Below are 17,177 nucleotides of genomic sequence, written 5' to 3'. Positions count from 1 at the left end.
TGCATTTGCTGGACTACTCAGCCAATACCTGATCACACGACAAATTCCAAAATTGTCATTAGAAATTGATTTTTGCAATTTGAAAAGTTTTCTAAATTCTTTAAAGTCCTGCTAGGGCCTTGTGTTAGTCCCGGTTTAGCATTTCTTTTAGAGTTTAAAAGTTTGTAAAAGTTTGAATTAGATTCTAGAACCAGTTGTAGATTCTTAAAAAGTATTCCAACTTTTAGAAGCAAAATGTCTAGCACAGATGTGACTGTGGTGGAACTCGACACCACACCTTACCTCCATCTTAAGATGAGGGAGCTAAGGTCACTCTGTAAAATAAAGAAAATAACAATGGGCCCCAAACCTACCAAAATACAGCTCCAGGAGCTTTTGGCAGAGTTTGAAAAGGCCAACCCCTCTGAGGGTGGCAACTCAGAGGAAGAGGATAGTGACTTGGAGGAAAATTCCCCCCTACCAGTCCTATCTAGGGAGAACAGGGTCTCTCAAACCCGGACTCCAAAAATAATAGTCAGAGATGCTGGTTCCCTCACAGGAGAGACCAACACCTCTGAAATCACTGAGGATAACTCCAGTGAAGAGGACATCCAGTTAGCCAGGATGGCCAAAAGATTGGCTTTGGAAAGACAGATCCTAGCCATAGAGAGGGAAAGACAAGAGATGGGCCTAGGACCCATCAATGGTGGCAGCAACATAAATAGGGTCAGAGATTCTCCTGACATGTTGAAAATCCCTAAAGGGATTGTAACTAAATATGAAGATGGTGATGACATCACCAAATGGTTCACAGCTTTTGAGAGGGCTTGTGTAACCAGAAAAGTGAACAGATCTCACTGGGGTGCTCTCCTTTGGGAAATGTTCACAGGAAAGTGTAGGGATAGACTCCTCACACTCTCTGGACAAGATGCAGAATCTTATGACCTCATGAAGGGTACCCTGATTGAGGGCTTTGGATTCTCCACTGAGGAGTATAGGATTAGATTCAGGGGGGCTCAAAAATCCTCGAGCCAGACCTGGGTTGACTTTGTAGACTACTCAGTAAAAACACTAGATGGTTGGATTCAATGCAGTGGTGTAAGTAATTATGATGGGCTGTACAATTTATTTGTGAAAGAACACCTGTTAAGTAATTGTTTCAATGATAAACTGCATCAGCATCTGGTAGACCTAGGACCAATTTCTCCCCAAGAATTGGGAAAGAAGGCGGACCATTGGGTCAAGACTAGGGTGTCCAAAACTTCCACAGGGGGTGACCAAAAGAAAGGGGTCACAAAACCTCCCCAGGGGAAAGGTGGTGAGACAGCCAAAAACAAAAATAGTCAAGAGTCTTCTAAAGGCCCCCAAAAACCTGCACAGGAGGGTGGGCCCAGAGCCTCTTCACAAAACAATCCTGGGTACAAGGGTAAAAACTTTGATCCCAAAAAGGCCTGGTGTCGAAACTGTAGTCAGTCTGGACACCAAACTGGAGACAAGGCCTGTCCCAAGAAAAGTTCCACTCCAAACTCCAATCCAGGTAACACTGGAATGGCTAGTCTCCAAGTGGGATCAACAGTGTGCCCAGAGCAAATCAGGGTCCACACTGAAGCTACTCTAGTCTCTGAGGGTGGGGTGGATTTAGCCACACTAGCTGCCTGGCCCCCTAACATGCAAAAATACAGGCAGCAGCTCTTTATTAATGGGACAAGTGTAGAGGGCCTGAGGGATACAGGTGCCAGTGTCACCATGGTGACAGAGAAACTGGTTTCCCCTGGCCAATACCTGACTGGAAAAACTTATACAGTCACCAATGCTGACAATCAAACTAAAGCACATCCCATGGCAATGGTAACTTTAGAATGGGGAGGGGTCAATGGCCTGAAACAGGTGGTGGTCTCCTCAAACATCCCAGTAGACTGTCTGCTTGGAAATGACCTGGAGTCCTCAGCATGGGCTGAGGTAGAACTAAAAACCCATGCAGCCATGCTGGGTATCCCTGAACTGGTGTGTGTAAAAACAAGAGCACAATGCAAGGCACAGGGTGAAAAAGTAGAGCTGGAGTCTGGAAAAATGGCCCAGCCTACCAAGAGAAAAGGAAAGTCAGTTGGGAAACCAACTGCAACACAGTCAGAAAAAGGGAACCTCTCTTCTCAGGAAGAAGTTCTGCCCTCTGAGGGAACTGAGCCTTTGGAGCTTGAACCTTATCAGGTTGAGCTCTTAGGCCCAGGGGGACCCTCAAGGGAGGAGCTGTGTAAGGGACAAGAAACCTGTCCCTCTCTTGAAGGCCTTAGGCAGCAAGCTGCTGAAGAGTCCAAGGGCAAGAAAAATGGAACACATAGGGTCTATTGGGAAGATGGACTCCTGTACACTGAGGCCAGAGACTCCAAACCTGGTGCCACTAGGAGAGTGGTAGTGCCTCAGTCGTTCAGAGAGTTTATTCTGACCTTAGCCCATGATATTCCCCTTGCTGGGCATTTGGGACAAACCAAGACGTGGGAGAGGTTAGTCAACCACTTCTACTGGCCCAATATGTCCCAGAAGGTTAAGGAGTTTTGCCTCTCCTGCCCCACCTGTCAATCCAGTGGTAAGACAGGTGGGCACCCAAAGGCCCCCCTCATTCCACTTCCAGTGGTGGGGGTCCCCTTTGAAAGAGTGGGTGTGGACATAGTTGGTCCACTGGAACCTCCCACAGCCTCAGGAAATATGTACATCCTAGTAGTAGTGGATCATGCTACTAGGTATCCTGAAGCTATTCCCCTTAGGTCGACTACTGCCCCTGCAGTAGCCAAGGCCCTCATTGGTATCTTTACCAGAGTGGGTTTCCCTAAGGAGGTGGTGTCTGACCGAGGTACCAACTTCATGTCAGCATACCTAAAACACATGTGGAATGAGTGTGGAGTGACTTACAAATTCACTACACCATACCATCCACAAACTAATGGCTTAGTTGAGAGATTCAACAAGACATTAAAAGGCATGATCATGGGGCTCCCAGAAAAACTCAAAAGGAGATGGGATGTCCTCTTGCCATGTCTGCTTTTCGCTTACAGAGAGGTGCCACAGAAGGGAGTAGGATTCTCACCCTTTGAACTTCTGTTTGGTCACCCTGTAAGGGGACCACTTGCTCTTGTTAAAGAAGGCTGGGAGAGACCTCTTCATGAGCCTAAACAAGACATAGTGGACTATGTACTTGGCCTTCGCTCTAGAATGGCAGAGTACATGGAAAAGGCAACCAAAAACCTTGAGGCCAGCCAACAGCTCCAGAAGTTTTGGTATGACCAAAAGGCTGCACTGGTTGAGTTCCAACCAGGGCAGAAAGTCTGGGTTCTGGAGCCTGTGGCTCCCAGGGCACTCCAGGACAAATGGAGTGGCCCTTACCCAGTGCTAGAAAGGAAGAGTCAGGTCACCTACCTGGTGGACCTGGGCACAAGCAGGAGCCCCAAGAGGGTGATCCATGTGAACCGCCTTAAGCTCTTCCATGACAGGGCTGATGTGAATCTGTTGATGGTAACAGATGAGGATCAGGAGGCAGAGAGTGAACCTCTCCCTGATCTTCTGTCATCAGACCCAAAAGATGGCACAGTAGATGGAGTGATCTACTCAGACACCCTCTCTGGCCAACAGCAAGCTGATTGTAGGAGAGTCCTACAGCAGTTTCCTGAACTCTTCTCCTTAACCCCTGGTCAGACACACCTGTGTACCCATGATGTGGACACAGGAGACAGCATGCCTGTCAAAAACAAAATCTTTAGACAGTCTGACCATGTTAAGGAAAGCATCAAGGTGGAAGTCCACAAGATGCTGGAATTGGGAGTAATTGAGCGCTCTGACAGCCCCTGGGCTAGCCCAGTGGTCTTAGTCCCCAAACCTCACACCAAAGATGGAAAGAAAGAGATGAGGTTTTGTGTGGACTACAGAGGGCTCAATTCTGTCACCAAGACAGATGCTCATCCAATTCCTAGAGCTGATGAGCTCATAGATAAATTAGGTGCTGCCAAATTCCCAAGTACCTTTGACTTGACAGCAGGGTACTGGCAAATAAAAATGGCACCTGGAGCAAAAGAGAAAACAGCATTCTCCACACCTGATGGGCATTATCAGTTTACTGTTATGCCCTTTGGTTTAAAGAATGCCCCTTCCACCTTCCAAAGGTTGGTGAATCAAGTCCTTGCTGGCTTGGAGTCCTTTAGCACAGCTTATCTTGATGATATTGCTGTCTTTAGCTCCACCTGGCAGGATCACCTGGTCCACCTGAAGAAGGTTTTGAAGGCCCTGCAATCTGCAGGCCTCTCTATCAAGGCATCCAAATGCCAGATAGGGCAGGGAACTGTGGTTTACTTGGGCCACCTTGTAGGTGGAGGCCAAGTTCAGCCACTCCAACCCAAGATCCAGACCATTCTGGACTGGGTAGCTCCAAAAACCCAGACTCAAGTCAGGGCATTCCTTGGCTTGACTGGGTATTACAGGAGGTTTGTGAAGGGATATGGATCCATTGTGACAGCCCTCACTGAACTCACCTCCAAGAAAATGCCCAAGAAAGTGAACTGGACTGTGGAATGCCAACAGGCCTTTGACACCCTGAAACAAGCAATGTGCTCAGCACCAGTTCTAAAAGCTCCAGATTATTCTAAGCAGTTCATTGTGCAGACAGATGCCTCTGAACATGGGATAGGGGCAGTTTTGTCCCAAACAAATGATGATGGCCTTGACCAGCCTGTTGCTTTCATTAGCAGGAGGTTACTCCCCAGGGAGCAGCGTTGGAGTGCCATTGAGAGGGAGGCCTTTGCTGTGGTTTGGTCCCTGAAGAAGCTGAGACCATACCTCTTTGGGACTCACTTCCTAGTTCAAACTGACCACAGACCTCTCAAATGGCTGATGCAAATGAAAGGTGAAAATCCTAAACTGTTGAGGTGGTCCATCTCCCTACAGGGAATGGACTTTATAGTGGAACACAGACCTGGGACTGCCCATGCCAATTCAGATGGCCTTTCCAGGTTCTTCCACTTAGAAAATGAAGACTCTCTTGGGAAAGGTTAGTCTTATCCTCTTTCGTTTGGGGGGGGGGGGGGGGGGGGGGGTTGTGTAAGGAAATGCCTCCTTGGCATGGTTGCCCCCTGACTTTTTGCCTTTGCTGATGCTATGTTTACAATTGAAAGTGTGCTGAGGCCTGCTAACCAGGCCCCAGCACCAGTGTTCTTTCCCTAACCTGTACTTTTGTATCCACAATTGGCAGACCCTGGCATCCAGATAAGTCCCTTGTAACTGGTACTTCTAGTACCAAGGGCCCTGATGCCAAGGAAGGTCTCTAAGGGCTGCAGCATGTCTTATGCCACCCTGGAGACCTCTCACTCAGCACAGACACACTGCTTGCCAGCTTGTGTGTGCTAGTGAGGACAAAACGAGTAAGTCGACATGGCACTCCCTTCAGGGTGCCATGCCAGCCTCTCACTGCCTATGCAGTATAGGTAAGACCCCCCTCTAGCAGGCCTTACAGCCCTAAGGCAGGGTGCACTATACCATAGGTGAGGGTACCAGTGCATGAGCATGGTACCCCTACAGTGTCTAAACAAAACCTTAGACATTGTAAGTGCAGGGTAGCCATAAGAGTATATGGTCTGGGAGTTTGTCAAACACGAACTCCACAGCACCATAATGGCTACACTGAAAACTGGGAAGTTTGGTATCAAACTTCTCAGCACAATAAATGCACACTGATGCCAGTGTACATTTTATTGCAAAATACACCCCAGAGGGCACCTTAGAGGTGCCCCCTGAAACTTAACCGACTATCTGTGTAGGCTGACTAGTTCCAGCAGCCTGCCACACTAGAGACATGTTGCTGGCCCCATGGGGAGAGTGCCTTTGTCACTCTGAGGCCAGTAACAAAGCCTGCACTGGGTGGAGATGCTAACACCTCCCCCAGGCAGGAGCTGTAACACCTGGCGGTGAGCCTCAAAGGCTCACCCCTTTGTCCCAGCACCGCAGGACACTCCAGCTAGTGGAGTTGCCCGCCCCCTCCGGCCCGGCCCCCACTTTTGGCGGCAAGGCCGGAGAAAATAATGAGAATAACAAGGAGGAGTCACTGGCCAGTCAGGACAGCCCCTAAGGTGTCCTGAGCTGAGGTGACTAACTTTTAGAAATCCTCCATCTTGCAGATGGAGGATTCCCCCAATAGGGTTAGGATTGTGACCCCCTCCCCTTGGGAGGAGGCACAAAGAGGGTGTACCCACCCTCAGGGCTAGTAGCCATTGGCTACTAACCCCCCAGACCTAAACACGCCCTTAAATTTAGTATTTAAGGGCTACCCTGAACCCTAGAAAAGGAGATTCCTGCAACAACAAGAAGAAGGACTGCCTAGCTGAACACCCCTGCAGAGGAAGACCAGAAGACAACAACTGCCTTGGCTCCAGAAACTCACCGGCCTGTCTCCTGCCTTCCAAAGAACTCTGCTCCAGCGACGCCTTCCAAAGGGACCAGCGACCTCTGAATCCTCTGAGGACTGCCCTGCTTCGACGACGACAAGAAACTCCCGAGGACAGCGGACCTGCTCCAAAAAGACTGCAACTTTGTTTCAAGGAGCAGCTTTAAAGACCCCTGCAACTCCCCGCAAGAAGCGTGAGACTTGCAACACTGCACCCGGCGACCCCGACTCGGCTGGTGGAGAACCAACACCTCAGGGAGGACCCCCGGACTACTCTACGACTGTGAGTACCAAAACCTGTCCCCCCTGAGCCCCCACAGCGCCGCCTGCAGAGGGAATCCCGAGGCTTCCCCTGACCGCGACTCTCTGAAACCTAAGTCCCGACGCCTGGAAAAGACCCTGCACCCGCAGCCCCCAGGACCTGAAGGACCGGACTTTCACTGGAGAAGTGACCCCCAGGAGTCCCTCTCCCTTGCCCAAGTGGAGGTTTCCCCGAGGAAGCCCCCCCTTGCCTGCCTGCAGCGCTGAAGAGATCCGTTGATCTCTCATAGACTAACATTGCGAACCCGACGCTTGATGCTACACTGCACCCGGCCGCCCCTGCGCTGCTGAGGGTGAAATTTCTGTGTGGGCTTGTGTCCCCCCCGGTGCCCTACAAAACCCCCCTGGTCTGCCCTCCGAAGACGCGGGTACTTACCTGCAAGCAGACCGGAACCGGGGCACCCCCTTCTCTCCATTCTAGCCTATGCGTTTTGGGCACCACTTTGAACTCTGCACCTGACCAGCCCTGAGCTGCTGGTGTGGTGACTTTGGGGTTGCTCTGAACCCCCAACGGTGGGCTACCTTGGACCAAGAACTGAACCCTGTAAGTGTCTTACTTACCTGGTAAAACTAACAAAAACTTACCTCCCCCAGGAACTGTGAAAATTGCACTAAGTGTCCACTTTTGAAATAGCTATTTTTGAATAACTTGAAAGGTATACATGCAATTGAAATGATTCAAAGTTCCTAATGTACTTACCTGCAATACCTTTCAAACAAGATATTACATGTTAAATTTGAACCTGTGGTTCTTAAAATAAACTAAGAAAAGATATTTTTCTATAACAAAACCTATTGGCTGGATTTGTCTCTGAGTGTGTGTACCTCATTTATTGTCTATGTGTATGTACAACAAATGCTTAACACTACTCCTTGGATAAGCCTACTGCTCGACCACACTACCACAAAATAGAGCATTAGTATTATCTATTTTTACCACTATTTTACCTCTAAGGGGAACCCTTGGACTCTGTGCATGCTATTCCTTACTTTGAAATAGCACATACAGAGCCAACTTCCTACAGAAGGTCTTCCCGCCATATCCACAGGGGCCTCTTGTTTTGCGCTTCTGGGGAACCCTCCTAGTTTTGGGCAAGTTGGTCATCTGTAGTTTCAGTCCCCAGAATAAAGGGAATTGCCTTGTCAGCCATTTACAGGCCTCATCCGGTAAATGACAGAAAAAAGATTGTTGCTCACAGATTATTTGAAGCCTTGCTGGGAACAGGAGGGCATACTCCAGGCCGATCATACGCAAGCGCTTCTTGATCTCTTGAAAGGTGGAGCGCTTGCACTGCAAGCGTGTAATCCAGGAATATTGGAATTGGCCAAGTGGAGAGGTGTCTGCTCACTGGCCGCTCACAGCGGTGTGCCCCTATAATTCAGGATTTTGGCCACTATACAGCGTGGTGGTGCTCCTGGTACTGGTTTCCTCTTGAGCACTCTGTGGCCGGTGGGGCCAATAACAATTTCAACCAGTCCACTATGTAATGGGTGGGGTGGGGGCCATCCATCCCCTCTGGGACTCCAACTATGCTGACATTATTCCTATGTGATCTTTCTTCCACATCTTCTATGGGATCCTGTAGGTGCTCCACCTGTTTACGCAGTTGTGTAATTTGCGCAAAGTGTTCAGCCTGATTCAGAGCTATAGCAGAAAGCACTTGTTTGTTTGTCTTGACTTTCGCAGCTAGCGTTCGTCCTTAAGGAGAGTAATGCCTGCTGTGATGGTTCACAACCACTGCCCAAGTGAGACTCAGGAGTTTCTGATTTCTCAAAGGATAGTACCCAATTTGTCTATTTTTTTTTTGGGGGGGGGGGGGGGGGGTCTGAACATCTTGAGTCATGCTCAGTGAGATCTCTGAAGGAATGGGCTGGGAGCGGGACCGCACATCCTACAGATTTTGTGCAACCCATCATGATGGTCAGATGGCCTTGGATATTCCAGAGAAAAGGGTGGAGTGGAGGTATTTGTGAGAAGGTAGCCTCTTTCTAGCCTTGTTACCCCCACTTTTGGCCTGTTTGTGAGTGTATGTCAGGGTGTTTGTCACTGTTTTCACTGTCTCACTGGGATCCTGATAGCCAGGCCTCAGTGCTCATAGTGAAAACACTATGTTTTCAGTATGTTTGTTATGTGTCACTGGGATCCTGCTGGTCAGGACCCCAGTGCTCATAGGTTTGTGGCCTATATGTATGTGTCACTGGGACCCTGTCACACAGGGCCCCAGTGCTCATAGGTGTGCATGTATATGTTCCCTGTGTGGTGCCTAACTGTCTCACTGAGGCTCTGCTAACCAGAACCTCAGTGGTTATGCTCTCTCATTACTTTTAAATTGTCACTAACAGGCTAGTGACCAATTTTACCAATTTACATTGGCTTACTGGAACACCCTTATAATTCCCTAGTATATGGTACTGAGGTACCCAGGGTATTGGGGTTCCAGGAGATCCCTATGGGCTGCAGCATTTCTTTTGCCACCCATAGGGAGCTCTGACAATTCTTACACAGGCCTGCCACTGCAGCCTGAGTGAAATAACGTCCACGTTATTGCACAGCCATTTTACACTGCACTTAAGTAACTTATAAGTCACCTATATGTCTAACCTTTACCTGGTAAAGGTTAGGTGCAAAGTTACTTAGTGTGAGGGCACCCTGGCACTAGCCAAGGTGCCCCCACATTGTTCAGAGCCAATTCCCTGAACTTTGTGAGTGCGGGGACACCATTACACGCGTGCACTACATATAGGTCACTACCTATATGTAGCTTCACCATGGTAACTCCGAATATGGCCATGTAACATGTCTATGATCATGGAATTGCCCCCTCTATGCCATCCTAGCATAGTTGGCACAATCCCATGATCCCAGTGGTCTGTAGCACAGACCCTGGTACTGCCAAACTGCCCTTCCTGGGGTTTCACTGCAGCTGCTGCTGCTGCCAACCCCTCAGACAGGCAGCTGCCCTCCTGGGGTCCAGCCAGGCCTGGCCCAGGATGGCAGAACAAAGAACTTCCTCTGAGAGAGGGTGTGACACCCTCTCCCTTTGGAAAATGGTGTGAAGGCAGGGGAGGAGTAGCCTCCCCCAGCCTCTGGAAATGCTTTGTTGGGCACAGATGTGCCCAATTCTGCATAAGCCAGTCTACACCGGTTCAGGGACCCCTTAGCCCCTGCTCTGGCGCGAAACTGGACAAAGGAAAGGGGAGTGACCACTCCCCTGACCTGCACCTCCCCTGGGAGGTGTCCAGAGCTCCTCCAGTGTGCTCCAGACCTCTGCCATCTTGGAAACAGAGGTGCTGCTGGCACACTGGACTGCTCTGAGTGGCCAGTGCCACCAGGTGACGTCAGAGACTCCTGCTGATAGGCTCCTTCAGGTGTTAGTAGCCTTTCCTCTCTCCTAGGTAGCCAAACCCTCTTTTCTGGCTATTTAGGGTCTCTGTCTCTGGGGAAACTTTAGATAACGAATGCATGAGCTCAGCCGAGTTCCTCTGCATCTCCCTCTTCACCTTCTGATAAGGAATCGACCGCTGACCGCGCTGGAAGCCTGCAAACCTGCAACATAGTAGCAAAGATGACTACTGCAACTCTGTAACGCTGATCCTGCCGCCTTCTCGACTGTTTTCCTGCTTGTGCATGCTGTGGGGGTAGTCTGCCTCCTCTCTGCACCAGAAGCTCCGAAGAAATCTCCCGTGGGTCGACGGAATCTTCCCCCTGCAACCGCAGGCACCAAAAAGCTGCATTTCCGGTCCCTTGGGTCTCCTCTCAGCACGACGAGCGAGGTCCCTCGAATCCAGCGACACCGTCCAAGTGACCCCCACAGTCCAGTGACTCTTCAGCCCAAGTTTGGTGGAGGTAAGTCCTTGCCTCACCTCGCTGGGCTGCATTGCTGGGAACCGCGACTTTGCAAGCTACTCCGGCCCCTGTGCACTTCCGGCGGAAATCCTTCGTGCACAGCCAAGCCTGGGTCCACGGCACTCTAACCTGCATTGCACGACTTTCTAAGTTGGTCTCCGGCGACGTGGGACTCCTTTGTGCAACTTCGGCGAGCACCGTTTCACGCATCCTCGTAGTGCCTGTTTCTGGCACTTCTCCGGGTGCTACCTGCTTCAGTGAGGGCTCTTTGTCTTGCTCGACGTCCCCTCTCTCTTCAGGTCCAATTTGCGGCCTCCTGGTCCCTCCTGGGCCCCAGCAGCGTCCAAAAACGCCAAACGCACGATTTGCGTGTAGTAAGGCTTGTTGGCGTCCATCCGGCGGGAAAACACTTCTGCACGACTCTCCAAGGCGTGGGGGATCCATCCTCCAAAGGGGAAGTCTCTAGCCCTTGTCGTTCCTGCAGTATTCACAGTTCTTCAGCCTAGTAAGAGCTTCTTTGCACCAACCGCTGGCATTTCTTGGGCATCTGCCCATCTCCGAGTTGCTTGTGACTTTTGGACTTGGTCCCCTTGTTCCACAGGTACCCTCAGTCAGGAATCCATCGTTGTTGCATTGCTGATTTGTGTTTTCCTTGCATTTTCCCTCTAACACGACTATTTTGTCCTTAGGGGAACTTTAGTGCACTTTGCACTCACTTTTCAGGGTCTTGGGGAGGGTTATTTTTCTAACTCTCACTATTTTCTAATAGTCCCAGCGACCCTCTACAAGGTCACATAGGTTTGGGGTCCATTCGTGGTTCGCATTCCACTTCTGGAGTATATGGTTTGTGTTGCCCCTATCCCTATGTTTCCCCATTGCATCCTATTGTAACTATACATTGTTTGCACTGTTTTCTAAGACTATACTGCATATTTTTGCTATTGTGTATATATATCTTGTGTATATTTCCTATCCTCTCACTGAGGGTACACTCTAAGATACTTTGGCATATTGTCATAAAAATAAAGTACCTTTATTTTTAGTATAACTGTGTATTGTGTTTTCTTATGATATTGTGCATGAGACACTAAGTGGTACTGTAGTAGCTTCACACGTCTCCTAGTTCAGCCTGAGCTGCTCTGCTAAGCTACCATTATCTATCAGCCTAAGCTGCTAGACACCCTATACACTAATAAGGGATCACTGGGCCTGGTGCAAGTACCCCTTGGTACTCACTACAAGCCAGTCCAGCCTCCTACAGTATTGTCTTGGTACTAGTGGCCTTACTGTGGGTTTTGGTATCGCTGTGTCATGTCCTCGAGTCTCTGTACAGAAGCCCGGGTGGGGGGGGGGGGGGGGGGTGGGGGGGGAGGGGAAATGCCTTGGGCTTGTGGTTCCTTACTGCTGCTGCTTTGGGGCTAGATATCTGGGTTAAAATACTTGGAGCACTGGTGGCCGCTCCTGAAGTGTATGATGCTGAGAGGGGGGGGGTTCACCACATAGCAGCAGCGTGCTTCTGTGTCTATAGTGGAATGCAGCCACTGGGTACCTTCCAGGGTTCCAGTCAACCACCAGCCAGCCAGAGACTGAGAGCCAGTGGGTATTTCAGAGGGGTCCTATGGAAGGGGCCCCAGCATACAGGCAGATATATCCAAATCAGTAAAGGCAGCGGGATGGGCGATCTCCAGCAATCCTTTACTCCCAGGTGGGGGGTCAGGGTGAGACCTGAGGGACCAGTCAGGCCCTGGGGTACACTACCAGGACTTACCCCAGGGAGGTCTGCAGCTTCCTAGCACTGTGAGGCCCAACGTGGCATCAATGCTCCCTCCCCCGGCCTGCCACCCCGGCCGCAGCTGCACACCAGCGAGTCCTCCGATGCGGCCCATAGCACTCTTCTCAGCCGCAGCTCGGACAGACTTCCCTCACAGAGAGGTGCCAAGCGTGGCGTCGCCCCCACCCCAACTCACCAAATTACTCGGGCCACAGCAGCACACCAGGAAGTCTTTGGGGGAGCGGGTGTGAAAGCACACCACCCGGTCACCACTGGGACAGGCCCCCCCTGTCACGCACTGCAGTGCTCAAGGGGGCCCCACCACTGTGAAAAATAATAGAAAGAGGCTAGTATCCCAGTCAGCAAAACTGAGAACCCCAAAACCACTGGTGGGAGGACCAATGTCGATTTCACTAGATGGTGGACCACTTACCTCTTCAGACAAGGTGCCATTTGGGCTCAAGTTTAGATACACATTCTTCTTTTATGGCTTTCTTTTGAAAAGATCTGCTATCCCCACTTAATTTGAGATCATGCCTGACCATAAATGACGTGAGGTTGACTACTCTACGTTTCATTGACAGCACCATGTAAGCTCTGAAGATCTGCACAGACTTGTTTTTCTTCAAAAAAAAGCAAGAGAGTAGAAGGAAGGGAGTAGAAGGAAGGGAGTTACACTGAGCTAACTGACCTAGACGGGCCTCAGATTTGTCTAAGATTTAGGCCACGTGGACAGTCCTCCACCTTCGGCAGAACTGCAACACAAATACAGCCTATCTAACATGAACATCTACAAGTTCCTTAAATTAAAGTGGCCTTTACAAAAGATGGGGGAGTTGCATGAGCATGATTTAAACTACTTACAAAATCTGCCTTGTTAGACCAGAACACATAAACTACTATCACCATGCACTGCATAGTTAAATCACATAACACCTAGAGAAACAAAGTATACACCGTCTATTTTTCAGGAAACTGTCATTCATTAGCCTCTAAATTAGACTTACCTACATAAAATTAAACTTACTGTGAAGGCACCAATACTCTTAGGAGACTGGGTCAAACAATGGTTTTTATTGAACTATAGACTGAGCCTCTGAGAAAAGAGGTCTTAACATTAATTTAAAGCTACTGTTATGTTATCAGTTTTATTAAGCACACTCCAACCTTTACAAGTGTATTAATGCTAGGAGAAAACTGATTGTGACACGTAAATGAGACTACTGTCAATAAAGTCAGATATTTAAAGCTTTCAGAAAAAGCAGCATATCCGGGGTCTTTCATAGCATTACCAGAGGAGTGTTTCACAGACATTGTCCAGTCTGAGACCTCTCTAACAATATGGAGAATCTAATTTTACCTCCAGATTTAACAAGGACGTATAAACGTTTTGAAAAACTCGAAAAGATTGTAATATACCATACCTGACATCTTTGGTTTTTAAAGACAAGATACAAGGCCTAAACAAATAACTAAGTCTGCACAGAAAAGCTAATAAGGCTTTTTTTCTGCAAACCGACTGATGTGGACCAATGTGTGAAAACCGTACAATAATAGAAGGAGCTCCGTAGACAGCTGCAATGGGAAGCAGCAATGCAGAACATGAGATTTTTTTGCGGACACCAATGAAAGTTCATGCTTTGCTTGGACAGCTTTGATTATTTATTCATTAACTTAGCAAGAACATAATGAGGGTGATTTCAGTGCTATCAAGCACGACAGTATTACCTTACGTTATCGTGAAAACAATTTAAAAATTCATAACTAAAAATATTAATTTATTGGGATACATAATACCACTCTAAACAGCAAAGCACTAATCATTACTCACTTTTAGCTGCTGTTTCCATAGAAGGCTCAACAGCAGCTTGTTTCAGTTCCTCACGAGCAGACTTAACGCGCCTGAAACCCATTCTCGTTTTCGTTGCATAGCCCTATCAAAAAAGAAGAGTCATAATATTAAATCTGCAAGCACAAATAAAAGGGTAATAAAGATGTATACTAAATAGGTCAAAGTAAAACCTCCTCATTAAATAATATCTATAAAAGTTTTGCTGACAAGGGAATAGCGGTATTGGGTATGATGTAGCCAGGGCATAGGGACCTTGGTTGAAACTGGAGGCACCAGCAGAATAAAAACTATTACTGAAAAGCTTCATCGGCGGGGGGAGGGGCTTTATATGAAAAAGGAAGAATCATGCACCTGCACCAAGAAGGCTAGGAGGAGAAAGCTTAAGTTAGGAATGCTGGGAGAGCAAGTAAAGATGTGGGTGAGGCATTCCAATTTTGATGCAGGACAGGACAAGGTTCCTGTGATGTGTTCCCTTTGTGGTGGAGTCAACAGCATGAGCAACATTCTTGAAGCAGTAGACTAGTTTGCAGGTACACAAAGTCTGACACTATGACAATGAAAGAAAAAAAAAAGTTACCTACATGTAAATACCATTCTCCAGCATTTTATATGGTTCAGAGATTCACAGCCTGAATCATCCTTTGTTGTCAGACTGTGACTCTCAAGTGATTTAACATGGCAATAAACGGTATTAGAATTCCCACAGTCAAAAACAATAATGTTTATTTAGCAGTTCATTCACATAGTAGAAACTGCCCAAACTACAGCCAATAAGGTAAAAATGCTCAGCACTCCACTTCCCCCAAAGGCTACCACAGCTCATTACACATTACAAACAAAAAGTAAGCTGTCCGAGTTAGATGTCATGAACCGAGGGAGAACCGACATGTTATGGGTTACCTGCTATGAGAGCAAAGCATCCCAAAACAAACCCTGATGAGGGAGCTTCTGACCTGGAGCAGCTACCTGCGCTTTCACAGAGTCAGAGGACACGAGACCTGCCCCAGGCAGGCCCCTACCTGACACAGAATGTGTCACTCTTGAGGGAGACTGTATGTGCCTCCCACCCATTAAGTCCTGGACTGCTAGGCACCTGTTTAGTCTCATGGTACAGACCCTGAATGAAATGCTAGTCTCAGGGTGTCACCCCCATAGATGGTGGAAGAAGGAGTGGGAGAAGAATGTCTATTACGGGACAGCCAAGTCCCCCTCTCGGAGAAAAATAAGAGGTCAGCGATCTCAGGGGCAAGTGGGGGACTTCATGCCAGCCACACGGCTGGAAGTGAGGCACACCCAAGGCCTAAAATTGATGCCTCAATCTAGTAGTGGATGGCCAGTAGCCTGGTTCCTGAAACTGACAGCAGCCTCTGCTGGTTGTCAGCTGTTTTGGGCAGAGATGGTGAGAGAAGTGACTCGGGGATCAGGAAGGTCCACATAACTTTGTTGGCCATGGTGGTACTATCCGCCTACTGAGATGCATCTTTGATCAGGCTAATGTTAGTCGCCTCACACAGGGGTGTGGAATTCCTATAGCCCAATACCTAGGACATAGGGCCATATGTACAAAAGCCTTTTCCTGTAGACACAGAATGGGTAAAACCCTTTGAAACATCTGGCCCATGGTTTTTGGATCAAGGACAACATGTTTTCTTGTTTATTTTGTCCTTTGGACAAGTAGCCCCAATCCCCTGCAGCACAAACACTTTGCCTGCCAGTTTACAGTACCCTATTATGAAGAAGGGAAGGGCATTGTCTGCAGTTAAGGTAATATTTGTGATCATATTTTAATGGTGTTCGAACTCGTATGTATGGTTCATTAATTTGTAGGGTGACCACTCTAACAAAAAAAAGCTTGGACTGCATTACTGACAGTGGTTCCAATATATATATATATAGATGTGTACACACATTTGCAAAGTTTAGGAATATGAGGCTACATATAATGCCCACAGAAAGCTGTCTGGTTTGATGAATATATGTGCAGAAACTTGAAAACAAGGTTGATGATCTTTCCTTTCAAAATAAATGTTCACAAAACAAAGCAACCAGGAAAAAAAGGTTTTGCCAAACTACGGTGAAACCATGTATTTGAGACATCATTTTGTAAAATGTGTTGATACGTGCTAGTATTTTAAAAAAAACATTCATAATGGAAAAATCAGTGTAACCATTTCCAACAAGATTATGGGAAACAAACTAAACAAGCAATGGTAAAGCCAATAGGTCTAACTTTGGTGGTCAGCCTTTTGGTTTTGTCAATGTGTGTCTTGTTTTGACATGGTTTTTGTAAATCTTTATTGTTGGCAGAGCTGCTGTACCCTCACCATCATAAACACTGGCAAAAAGCAAGCATATTTTTGATCTCAGAAAGCACATCTTGCCACAGTAGTTCAGGGCACTGAACAAGACTACTTTATGTGCCAATATGACTCCTTGTGAAAGAGCAGAATGATGGCACTAAAAGTGAAGCCAGCTAATAAACACAGAGAGTGACAGAACTGAAATAAAAACAAAAGGCCCCAATTCTTAAAGATTTTCCACAACATGCACCCATGGCATATGTTCTTGCATTAGTGCAGATTTACGGCTTTCATGCATTCACAAGAACTTACAGAAGAAGTAGGCCAGGAAATCTTTCTCTTAGAAAATATCTGTGAACTGCATTGTAGCACAAGCAACTAAGCAAGTGTGGATTTGCTCATGCAAAAATCTGTTGAGTGCTTACAAGTTCCCTTCCCCTTCAACCACTTTTTCCCAACTCTGGAAGAAGTTTTACTTCTGCCCTTGTCAGGAGTAAATTTCCACCATTTCTCTGTGTGGGAAAAGATTAGAGAAGAGCTGGTGAAAACCCCTGAACTATGCAAGTTAGTAAGTTTGCACAGAGTCAAAGGAGCTTTCAGACCCTGGAACTATTGCATACCCCAATCTTCGACCCTTGCATGTAGATCTGCTGAAAGGTGGCAAAATAAGGGAATGGCTAGTATTC

The 17,177-nt window shown here is 47.8% G+C and overlaps 1 protein-coding gene across 2 annotated transcripts in view; it reads right to left on the bottom strand.

The window, feature by feature from the left end:
- The window catches only part of GHITM (growth hormone inducible transmembrane protein), a 202,408-nt gene that overhangs the window by 152,512 nt on the left and 32,719 nt on the right, over positions 1-17,177 (bottom strand). For both annotated transcript variants that reach the window (XM_069240655.1, XM_069240654.1), the window contains exon 3: positions 14,171-14,273. In XM_069240655.1, coding sequence (XP_069096756.1) covers positions 14,171-14,273 — 103 coding nt within the window. The remainder of the gene's footprint in view (positions 1-14,170; positions 14,274-17,177) is intronic.

This window comes from Pleurodeles waltl, chromosome 6 (assembly GCF_031143425.1).
Source record: "Pleurodeles waltl isolate 20211129_DDA chromosome 6, aPleWal1.hap1.20221129, whole genome shotgun sequence".
In the NCBI taxonomy this organism is placed as follows: domain Eukaryota; kingdom Metazoa; phylum Chordata; class Amphibia; order Caudata; family Salamandridae; genus Pleurodeles; species Pleurodeles waltl.
Note: the sequence above shows the minus strand (reverse complement) of the source record. Positions and strands in the feature narration are given on the sequence as shown.